Source organism: Megalopta genalis, chromosome 4 (assembly GCF_051020955.1).
Source record: "Megalopta genalis isolate 19385.01 chromosome 4, iyMegGena1_principal, whole genome shotgun sequence".
Classification (NCBI taxonomy): Eukaryota; Metazoa; Arthropoda; class Insecta; order Hymenoptera; family Halictidae; genus Megalopta; species Megalopta genalis.
In genome coordinates, this window is record NC_135016.1 from 29,318,619 (window position 1) to 29,331,043 (window position 12,425).

General features: G+C 37.9%; 3 protein-coding genes across 3 annotated transcripts in view; 2 read left to right on the top strand and 1 right to left on the bottom strand.

Moving 5' to 3' along the window:
- Nucleotides 1-12,425, bottom strand: part of hwt (SH2 domain-containing adapter heavyweight) — a 414,519-nt gene that overhangs the window by 314,953 nt on the left and 87,141 nt on the right. The gene's annotated exons all lie outside the window — the stretch shown is intronic.
- On the top strand, nucleotides 6,888-7,591 carry LOC143259333 (chymotrypsinogen 2-like). The gene is made up of 3 exons (XM_076520912.1): nucleotides 6,888-7,040; nucleotides 7,260-7,321; nucleotides 7,433-7,591. The coding sequence occupies exons 1-3, from the start codon at nucleotides 6,992-6,994 to the stop codon at nucleotides 7,574-7,576; spliced, it is 255 nt and encodes an 84-aa protein (XP_076377027.1). The 5' UTR covers nucleotides 6,888-6,991; the 3' UTR covers nucleotides 7,577-7,591.
- LOC117218401 (trypsin-1) lies at nucleotides 7,605-10,476 on the top strand (the record flags this gene model as incomplete). Its single annotated transcript, XM_033466737.2, has 4 exons — nucleotides 7,605-7,769; nucleotides 8,786-8,899; nucleotides 9,008-9,157; nucleotides 10,275-10,476. Coding segments are annotated over 4 exons (573 nt in total), but the record flags the coding sequence as incomplete, so codon positions are not given.

The following is a 12,425-nucleotide window of genomic DNA, read 5'->3' on the forward strand; positions in this document are numbered from 1 at the left end:
ATACGTGTCCGTAGCTACGTGCTATCTCGTGAAATATGAAATACGTTTCAACGAAACTACTCCGGTTAAAGTATTCGTTCGATCATTAACTGCGTGCAACGAATTATCGGAATCGAACCCTGTCGAAGTCGACAATTTTCAGCAAAACTGGCACACCGCTTAATAAAACATCAAAAGCCGATTTCTAGAAAACGAACGCATCGGATTCGATGAGAAAATATTATCGCTAGGTAAATATTATATTGTGCGTTGCCACGGCGACTGGAATCGATTCAAAAACCTTACGTCCCACGCTTTCGCAGATACCCTGTACATTTCTATTTCACTTACGGCCGAGGGGAGTCGTTCCATTGCCAATACTGTCTTTCAATCCTTTTCCCTCTCGTGTTTCCGGCTGCTCCGTGCTCGCCCCGGTAGTAATTTATATGTAGTTCAAGCGAAAAGTTTAAATTTGTTATAAATTTGTTATAGATTAAATGTACACTTTAGTAAAATCCGATATAATTTTACTGTTTCATCAAATTTAAAGTTTAAAATTAATTTTAATCAAAATTTAGTTCAACCGGTTATATAGAGTTAATGATAATTAAAAAAATTTTAACAGTAGAAATAAATTATAGCATCAATTTATTTTCGTTGAATTAAGTTTTATACATTTGTCATACATTAAATACAAATTTTAATAGAATCCGATAGAATTTTACAGTTTGATTAGTTTTTACATAAATTTCATTAGAATTGATTTTAATAAAAATAAAGTTTAATCGATTATATAGAAGTAATATTAATTTTAATATAAAATTGAATAGCGGAAATTTTATATGATTTAATTGGAATATTTTTTTAAAGAATCTTATAGGTTAAATTCAATTTTTGTTAATACAATTTATACAGTTTTATGATTTAGGTAATTCTTATACAAAATCTGACTAGGAAAATTGGTTTTATTAAAATTTAATTTGTCTGCTTTTAATTGAATGTAATGTCAATTGAGAATAAATTCTTCTTTAAAGCAGCGCCGTTTTTTCCACACGGAAACCGCATACTCATCAAACAAGTCCAGCTTAATAACGCTTTTTAATAAGGCTTGAAAACGCAGAATCTCTCTCTCTCTCTCTCTCTCTCTCTCTCCCATTCTCACTCTCCCTCTCTCTCCCTCTCTCTCCTTCTCTCGCTCCCTTCCTATCTCTCTCTCTCTCTCTCTCTTCCTTACCCCCTCTCTCCCACCTCTCTCTCTCTCTCTCTCTCTCTCTCTCTCTCTCTCTCTCTCTCTCTCTCTCTCTCTCTCTCTCTCTCTCTCTGACGTTTCGTTCGATTTTTCGTCGTGCGCAGGGTGCTAAAAATTTCGTTGAGAATTGCTCGGGACCGGCCGATGTTTTATTTCCAGATAAACAAGAGCAGCCTTTCAAGAGACGAGCAATTTCGATCGTTTTTTGCCGGTCGAACGCGCAAACCCAGACCGCCTTGGGCGCCACAAATCGTTCAAACGTTATCGAACTTCGCAGTCCTCTGCGACGTCGCCGCACAGTCGAGTATATTAGGTCCAAAAGGCTGGCCAGAATACGATTCTTCAAATATTTTAACGTTTAAATTTATTCCCATTACGTTAGGATACCATAAATAACTGAAAAGGCACTTTCTGCATTCATTAAATAAGAAAAGTAACATTTAGAATATTTTATTAGTCTTGGGTTTGCGGTCACCGGGTCATTTTAACTCAGTGTATTTAAATCGTCATCTAATTGGTCAATTTTCGGCAATTCAATGAAATAGACTGGGAAATGGCTGTTACAATAGTAACAACAAGCAGACTAATAAGTATACAAGTTGTACAATTGTGATGATATCGTTTAGTATAGTTGTATATAGTTGGATATTGTTGTATAAATATATATATATATATATATATATATATATATATATATATATATATATATTGTATATTGTATACAGTAAAATATAATATACAATATATATATATATATATATATATATATATATATATATTGTATACAGTAAAATATAATATACAATATATATATATATATATATATATATATATATATATATATATATATATATATATTGTATACAGTATAATATAATATAGTTAGTATAATTGCGCGCCTTCCGAGGAGCGATAAGTTTCATTTGTTCATAATTATTTTCTCTAAGTAAAAATACTGTAAATAAGCCAGTAGGTACCTTTTATACACGTTACCTGAGAAGAATAATTTTGACCAGCGAAATCGGACGAACACTCCACCGGCACGATTTCGATCCAGTGAACTTCACACGATTTTACTTTTCCCCGTGATGCCGTTCGACGGCTTTGTGCATCTTTCCGGCGCGGATTCGGCGGAACTTTGACATTTGCGGCCAACTGACCCCTTTACGATCCTGCCGGTCCAATGAAGAAGGACGCGAATTAAATTTTCAAGGAACACGCCGCTCGGAACTCTCCGTCAAAGTCCAGCTGATGGATTCTGCGCTTTAAAGCACAAATAAACCCGGTCTAATACGGAGAGAAAACGCTTTGAAGGTTCGTTTTATCCCGTACACGCGGCCGCGCACGACAGGACCGTGGAGAACCGGCAAGAGAACAATCGGATGGGACGTAATTAAGAATTGAAAAGGATCCCGCGCTCGTGCTGGCAGAAACGTCGATTTTTCGAATTTACGTGAACCGAATTCAGTCGAAAATGTTGTTGGTCACCCTTTCTCAGCCGAACTTCTGTACTTTGGTTGATTTTAAATAAATTTTCAATATGCCAGTAAAATGAACAATTTTTAAGAAACGAATTTCAAAAGCCAGCAGATTTTCGTCCCTCCAGGATTCAACCAACGAAACCAAAGAGAGCCGTCAGTGGATAACTTCGTTTAATCCACTTAAGGGTAATCCGAGTCTCAAAGTCGCCGAAAGTAACCTTTGTCCGTACTAAATCTATAAAAATTATTTCATCGGAAATCTCATAGAGTTTTCTAAATTGATTTATGTCCTTATAATTGATTAACTCCATCAATAATTATTTATTTATTTATCGCTACATACTTACCTCTCTGTAAATAGATGTTAAATAAAATACGAACAACCTTTCTGGACTTTCTGGACTTTCTGGACTTTCTGGAACTTTTGGAACTTCTGGACTTTCTGGAACTTCTGGACTTTATGGAACTTCTGGAACTTTTTAACTTTCTGGACTTTCTGTAACTTCTGTAACTTCTGTAACTTCCGGAACTTCTGGAATTTCTGGAACTTCTGAAACTTCTGGAACTTTTGGACTTTCTGGAACTTCTGAAACTTTTAGAACTTTTGGAACTTTTGGAACTTTTGGAACTTCTGGAACTTCTGGAATTTTTGGACTTTCTGAACTTTCTAGAACTTAATTACCTAATTTAAATCCAATCATAAATATTATTAGAATATCATTAAATAAATCACCTACGCCAATTTATGTTAATTATTGATTAAAATTTTGATAAATTTCAGGACGATTTTTATTAATTCAAATTATATCCGAATTGTTGTACATTACTGTTCTATATGTATGCTGTTGATTATTAGAAGCAGATTTTCCCAATCCCGTGTACGAAAATCGAACAGTCCGAAAATGTTCGGCTTCCTTTTCGGGAAAAACGTTTATCGAAGAAGAAGAGGAGCCGTCGTATTCTGACAATTAGGATCGCCAATAATCAGCGACGATAAAGTTTTCGTTTTAATTAGCTCGTTAGCGACGCGTCAGGGTGACGGTTTTTCCATCAGCGGCAAACGACGTAATCGGTGATATATAGCAATTTTCCATCGGAGCACGTAATCGATTAGACCGGGCCGGCAACGGTCCGCACGCGCAAGTGATTCATTTTCGTTCCCGTATTCTTATTTTTCCAAAAGCGCAGCTAAAAATCGACCAAGGAGAAAAATGAAGGAACGTGCCTCGCCGCAAAAACGCCGAACTCGTAAATAACACGTAAAGCCACTGACTATGAAGCGAGTGCCCCGATCCCCCGATTGCGCTAATAACACCACTAAAGCATTTACCGAGGGGAAAAAGACTGTACGACTCCATTGATCGCGGGCAAAATTTCACTAACGAGCGACGCTCGCCGACGTCTTTGCCGAGAAGTCGATTAATTTTCAAGATGGAGGCAATCTCGGTGTTTCTGGACGCGAGCACTGCGCCGACGATGCCGTTTCAACGACAGAATTCTTTATCGACGTTCCTGTTGCCAGTTCTTCTGCGATTCATGCGCGCGATTGCTTCGCAATTGTTCATTCGAAGCCTCGATTGCCGATTATTTTGCAATTCATTCTTCCAGATTTCTCTATGGAATTTTATTTTCAAATCGAATAAAATTCATTCGAAGGACATTGTGTAGTAGATCGTTGAATTTGTTTTTTCGTCAACTATAACGCTATAAAGTAAAATATACATAGTGCTATTTAAAAAAGTCAAGATGACCTGAGCTTTTTAGCGAATGAAAATATTTTTCGAAATTTTTATCATCGCACTTTATTCTCCTGCAAGTGCTCGTTAATTTTTATTCTAAACATTCTTTCGCGACGGATTAGTATAAATGCCTCGAAAATCGGTGCGATCGTTAAGATGAAGTGACAGTAAAAATTAATGAAAAAATTGTTCAGCACTTAGTGTGCAATTAACGAGTTATTTTCGTTTACAAATTAAAATCGCACACTCTCTGTACAGACACAACTATTTTACCGTATATCTTGAACAATGCCGATCAAGAAATTTTCTGAATAAAGAAATTCAAACAATAAACAGCTAAATTGATCTGAATACTCGCTTCATATATTTTATGATACTCTTTAGTTGTGCACTGAGTTACATTGCTTGACATTTCGCTGAAATATTTCGTATGCTTTCCACTCTGTTATTAAAATGTTCATAAGAAGAGAGGGAGAGAGAGAGAGAGCAGGAATAACAAATTCATCACAAAACCTCAGTGGCATATACGGGATCGTCCTGAAATGAGAAAGGGTTCAGGAGAATATCCGGACGAAAAATAGTTGAAAACCTACCCCAAAATACAGCTTGGAATTCGTTGCAATGATAAACGCGTACTCGTAAGCCGAACGTTTTAGTTTTATTATCTTCGTGTCAGTTTTCCAGCGCAAGTACACAATTTCGCGTGCCTCTCAAAGATAAAGTACTCCGAATACATGTTGTCCACCAGATACCGCCATATTTGCGCAACCGGGTTGTTCCGCGAGTTGCAACCTGCCTCTGGGTCTGACGCCGCGTCCGCCGGCAACGCTTTCGCAATCCCGTGTTTGCGAAACGAATGTCTAACATTTGTTGTATCTTTTAGTCGCAGAGACACGCTGACATATGGCTCTTTCATTTTTGTTAGCCGCGGCGAACGCTCCGGACGAATTGGACACGCGTATTATGGGGAAATAAAATCGGATCGCGGATTTTTGTGGAAAATGAAAATTGTCCTCACTAGTTACAAGGAATGGAAACTAAATAGCGAGTTCTTCCTCTCGGTCACAATTTTAATTAACTCACAATTGTATACGTAATTTCACAGAATTATGCAAATTATAGATTTGAAGAGTTTTCAATTGTAACTACTTAATTCTTTTCTTCTGTTTACTAGAACGAAATGGGAAACCTTCAAGCTTTCATTTGTCCACGATTTAAATTTTGTTGATATTAAAGTGAACATTTTAATTTGAAAATGGCCGAAGCCTAAATGTAACAGCCTGTATTATTATACTACTGTGATCAAAAAGTAAGGTGAAATTGTCATTTAAAACTCCCGGACATTAGGAAGGCAGGCAATTGTTTTTTTCCTAGGTTGGTAGGACTGTCTATAACAATTGCCAAGCGTCTGTTTGTTAAAAGGTTTAATTATCTCCGAGTTACACGTGTTTTAGTAAACGACCAAAAGTGAATTTTTCGATTTTTACAATGGGTGATTTTGTTGAGCAAAGAACTTGCATCAAATTTTGTTTGCGGAACGAATATTCTTGTGCGGACACGTTGAAAATGTTGCGGAAGGCCTTTGGTGATCAAACTATGGTACAAAAAAACGTTTATAAGTGGTACAATGAGTTCAAAGCGGGCCGAGAACGCGTTGAAGACGAACCGCGCTCTGGACGACCATCAACGTCTACCGACGAGGGCCACGTCCAAAAAATCGAAGATTTGGTGCTTGAAAATCGTCGATTGACAATAAGGGACCTCGCTGATAGTGTTGGAATATCATTTGGCTCAGTCCAAACCATTTTGAAGGATGTTTTGTGTCTCAAACGCGTCAAGTCTCGATTGGTGCCATGTCATACTGCATTGGTTCTTCGCGACTTTTTTGCCAAAAACTCGACTCATATCGTTCCGCAACCACCGTATTCGCCTGATTTGGCTCCGTGCGACTTCTGGTTATTCAGCAAACTCAAAAAGCCAATGCGGGGACGCCGTTTTGACACGATTGAGGAGATAAAAACCGAATCGAAGAAGGTCTTGAAGGCTATACCGGAAAAAGACTATTCCGACTGTTTCGAGGACTGGAAAAAGCGTCGGAAACAGTGCGTTTTATCGGACGGGGATTACTTTGAAGGGGATGAAATTGATTTGGAAGAATAAATAAAGAATTTACATTTTATAAACAAATTCACCTTACTTTTTGATCACAGTAGTATATACAGTGTATGTAGATCGATCTTTGAAAGAATTGGGATACGAGTAATTAAAAGAAAGTGTTACAGTATCATAATGATCTGAAACAAAGGAATTCCCTCAACCTTACCAAACGATTGTGATCTCTTAACAATTGTAGAATACAATATTAATTGCGGATATCAAATATTTCACGACGCATCTTATCTTAATGAAATCGACAAGAACGCAATGTACATAAACTTATCTAATCAAGTAAAAATGCAATCGATCTAAGTATATAAATAGACCGAGTCAACATAAACGGAAATACCGTCCAGCATTTGCACTGACAACACCGTGAGAAGACGATGTCGCCGATTGCTTTGATTCTGCCAGCAATTTTTGCTCTGGCTAACTGTAAGTCTGCCAATCGCGTTTATCTATTAAATAGATCAAGTATACAATCGTTTCAGAATCGCGTGACTTTAATCGAGACAAAAAATGTTAATAATACAAACTATTTAGTATTCAGACTCTGTGAGTCGCGTTATTAAAAATTTGGATGAAAGAAGCGTACGAGACTCGATCTCTAAATGGGAATGCACTTTGAGAGGATTATTTCGATAATTGTTACAGCTGAACTTGAGCCAAGAATCATAAACGGAACCGTGGCGAAGCCGGGCCAAATTCCTTATCAAGTGAGTCCGATAGAAGAAACGTTCGCGATACGATGTTCTATCTTCTAACCAACGGATAACCTGTTAACCACGATAGCATCGTAATTTCTGAAATTAGCGAATTCTTGTTAGGTCTCCCTGCAAACCTCGTCGAATCATTTCTGCGGCGGATCGATATTGAACGCGGATTACGTTATTACAGCCGCACACTGTGTAGTCAGGCAAGTGGAACGAACAACATCAACATATTTTAAGCTCGAACTAGTTGCGATATGAATTTCAGTAATTCCGGGAACCCTCCGGAATAAGCTTTAATATTGTTTACAGTAAGTCGCCCGCAAGCATAACAGTCGTTGCTGGAACAGTGAACTTAACTCAACCAAATTCAATACACTCCGCCGAGAAGATTTACTATCACGACAAGTACAACGCGTGGGATTCCTGGGTGAATGACATCGCTTTGATCAAGGTATTTGATAATCGCAAGATCGACCAATCTATCCGGAATTTAATCCAACATTTTCATTAGGCGGTACGAAATTATACAAATTCCAATAAAATAGCATCGCAACTGTGCGCCGAGCAAAATTATCCATCATTAAAATTCTGCGAATCCGTTCGAAGGAACAGCAATCGAACAGAAATTTATTTCATCGCTTAATAACTTCAATTAAACGTCTCTATGCCGCAATTTCTAATCAACCTTGCCATAAATGCATAAAATCAGCGATCTAGTGATCGCAGTAACGAAAACATTATACATTAAAAATTGCTGACACTTTTTACACGTTTTAGCTTCTTACCGACGAGAGTAACAACTTCGCTGACAGAGATGTAACTGTACTGATTTCGATAAACATATTTTATTGATAAAAGAGCAAGCTTAGATTTACAGAAAAAGATTGAAATCTTGAAAAAAAGCTCGAAAGTATTTACAGTCGAATAATCTGGCTGTACACTGACTGCTGTTCAAATGTTTCATAAGTTCGATTCGACAGTTAAAATTACAAGGATGCCGCTATGGATTACGAATAATATAATAAATTTCTCTATTCGAGCGCATTTGCTAATAAAGATCGCACAAAATCCAAAGAAATTCAGTCATGTCGGATTTACAAGAAAAATCATTCCAGGTGCTTTTAACACTATGTAGGTTTAACGTTGATGTCGATTTCAGCAGCCAGCGATAATTAAGTGACACGCAATTGCTCCAAGGAATTCTAAGAAAATACACAGTAGAACTCTCCATTAATCGAACTGGATTTTCCCCGTTCTTTATTATTTAAACCTTTGATTATTCCATGTAATAACGATGAATGCTATAGAAGGACCTCGATTATACTATTATTTCCGATAAATTATTATCGAAAATAAAAAGAATTTAACTGTCGATTTTGAATTCGGATAATCGTAGGTCTACCGTACCGATCTGCAGGTACTTTGGCTGTCAGCCACCGTGATTAATCGTGTGAATTTTTAATAAAGGTGAAACCCCGTTTCGTGAAATCCGCTCTGATATCATTCGTCCCTCTGCCAAGCCCCTCGGAGGTCGTTAAAGCTAATGACGAAGCCATAGTCTCCGGATTCGGCAGGCTCGCGGTAAATATTCTAATGGATTTCGTTCGAGATTGTAGAACAGCCAGCGGGCGGTTAACTAGTGACACGATGATCTAAATTCGAAATTGTTTCGTATCCGTGATACCGCAGTACGACGGCGAAAGGACGAAGCTTCTACACTGGGTCAACATTACGATCGCCAGCCAGAAGTATTGCAGAGACATTTATCAGGGAGAGGAAAATATTTACGCGACGCACCTGTGCGCCTACGATCCGACAGCTGTTAGGGGACATTGCAAAGTGAGTTTCCTAATTATTGGGTTGGCAACTAAGTAATTGCCGATTTGTTCAATGAAATACAAAATCTTTTTTACTTGGAATGAAGTTTAATCTGTAATGTATTTTGCATTTTGTTCGATGACCTTTTGCCATCTCTCTGACAACTTGAAAATTCCACGCTCGTAGAAAGTCTGATCCTTTTCGGCCAAAAACTGAGTTAAGTGAGATTTTACAGCGTCATCATCATTAAAAGTTTTACCGCGAAGGGAGTTGTCCAGGGATCGAAATAAGTGGTAATCCGATGGCGCGAGATCAGGGCTATATGGTGGGTGTAACATCGATTCCCAACCAATATCCATCAATTTTTGCCGAGTGGACAAAGACGTGTGCGGCCTAGCATTGTCCTGCTGGAAAATGACACCTTTACGATTGACCAATTCTGGTCGCTTTTCCTTGACCGCTGCATTCAATTTATCCAGTTGCTAACATTCACGGATAATAAAAAATAACATAATAATAATAATAATAATAATAATAATAATAATAATAATAATTTTATAATATAACATTTACGGATATCATAAAAGTGGGAGTGAGAGACATCTATAACTGAAATCGGCAATTACTTAGTTGCCAACTCAATAATTAAATCATTTGATCTCTAACACTTTGCAGTATAACGAGTCAGACTCGTGACGAAGATACGACACATGATATATTTCTATTAAATAGTTTATTGCTATAGAATACAGAATACAGTAATGTTTCCCTAACTGACGCTCGGAAAACATCAAAAATCAACAATTTGGGAAGAGGAGATACGATTATTCGAGCCTTGCAGCTCGTTTTTATAGTTCTTAACAATTCGTAACTAAGAAAACGAACCGCAAGGCTCGATTAATCGTATCTCCTCTTCCCGAATTGTCCATTTTTGTGGACAATCTGAGCGCCAATTAAAGAGACATCACTGTATATCTTTATACACTGACATTTTGTACTAACAATATCTTCTCATTTTTGTAGTTATACTTGTTCACTCGGTATGATTGCGTTTCATCTATTTGTAACAGTGTTTATTAAGTTCATAAACTGACTCTAGATTTTTTCCTATTATATATCTACTTTGTTATACGTACAGGGAGACTCTGGCGGTCCGTTGATGGTGCGTGGAAAGCTTGCAGGACTCGTGTCCTGGTCGTACAACTGTGCTAACACCGTGTATCCGTCGGTGTACACGCGTATAAGCTTCTACCTCGATTGGATTAAAAAATATGCAGTCTAATTGTTAAAACATTGTTTCGATTGTGTATTAAAGTGAAATAATTTTCTGCACTTTGTAATACGAGTGTCTCAATTCTGTTCCCATCTTTCACCATCAATAAAACTAAGATATTTATTATTACACAGCTTAATTTTTGTCAGACAAAACTGTCTCATTTTTTAGTATTTCGGTTTTCGATGTAGCAATTCGCTATGATTTTACTTTACTCTAAAAATCTATACAACTAACCTATAAACTTGTAAGACAAACTTCACCCCACACATAGAATCAACCCTGTAATTATTTGTTAGTATTATTTATTTCGCATTATTCATTTTCAGTAAGCGTATAAGTTACCAAGATCTACAAAACGCATCTTTTAAATTTTCATTATAGATTCACATAAAAAATGTTTCAAGATATGAGTTCCTTTATTTTTCTTTTTTTGTCATTTCAAGCAATAACAACATTTTTAAAAAGCTTTCTAGTTAGGGTCTAGCAAACTGGTCCCTCTATCAACTGAACAAAAATTCAAGTCGTTTAGTCCAGTTCTAAGAACGTTATTCCCTTTTAAAAGGCGTTCGAATATTTTCGTTACCCACTGCATATTGTTCAGGTATGCTAATACAGTAACGTCTCCCTAACTGACGCTTAGATTGTGCAGAAAAATGGACAATTTGGAAACAGGAGATACAATTATTCCGGCTTTGCACTATGTTTTTATAATCGTTGACAGTCGGTAACTATAAAAACAAGTCGCAAAGCTCCTCTTCCCAAATTGTCCATTTCCGGATTAGGAGACATTTTTGGGACACCCTGTACAACTGTGACTTAAATAGCCTTGCTAATTGCGCACTTGTTGAGTGATGTGCACCGAAGTGCTTATTTAGTCTTGCCTGGAGGCAGCGAGAACAAATTTTTGATATTTAGTCTTGGTTTCTTTACTCCTCGCTTCCCTTCCTCTCTCTCTCTATCTCTCACTCTCTCTCTCTCTCTCTCTCTCTCTCTCTCTCTATCTCTCACTCTCTCTCTCTCTCTCTCTCTCTCAATCTCTCTCTCTCTCTCTCAATCTCTCTCTCTCTCTCTCTCTCTCTCTCTATCTCTCTCACTCTCTCTCCCTCTCTCTCTCTCTCTCTCTATCTCTCACTCTCTCTCTCTCTCTCTCAATCTCTCTCTCTCTCTCTCTCTCAATCTCTCTCTCTCTCTCTCTCTCTCTCTCTATCTATCTATCTATGTATCTATCTATCTATCTCTATCTCTCTCTATCTCTCACTCTCTCTCTCTCTCTCTCTCTCTCTCTCTCTCTCTCTCTCTCTCTCTCTCTCTCTATCTAACTATCTATATATCTATCTATATCTATCTCTATCTCTATCTCTCTCTATCTCTCACTCTCACTCTCTATCACTCACTCTCTCTCTCTCTCTCTCTCTCTCTCTCTCTCTCTCTCTTCTTCTTCTTCCTCTTCCTCTCCTGCGTCTCGTAGAACCTCAACTGATTTTATATGTAATATAGACTGTCGGTGCTTGTCACATGGAGTGCGTAACTTCGCGACTATTCAGGGAGCGTCGCTGCTGATTTCAAGCGCACTCTCGCCACCGTGGAATTAATGTACGTTGCTAAGAGCGTACTCGGTGCTAGTCGCTAGGACTCGAAAGTGATGCCTTCGCTAGGATTGCATGCGATATACGTCGCTAGGATCGCACGACTTTCAATCGAAATCCGGGTTATTTATACAGGGGTCGTGTCACTTTCACTACCGAAAAATGTTGTGTGTGATTAGCCACCTGTCGCGCATAATTATCCCCAAGGTAGTCGTTGCATTTATTTTTACCAGCGAGAAGCGTAAAAACATCGTTTAGGTCGTCTACTGGCCAGTGGAGGAATTCGAAAACACGCGAAACGTTATTGTGACTCCGAGGGATGAACGTTATTCGACCGTGGCGGTTCACCTTTCCCGGGCGCGCGATGTTTTGGTCGTCGTGGTGATCAATTTTCCAGGCGCGTTCTTTGTAATCATCTTCTGCACGG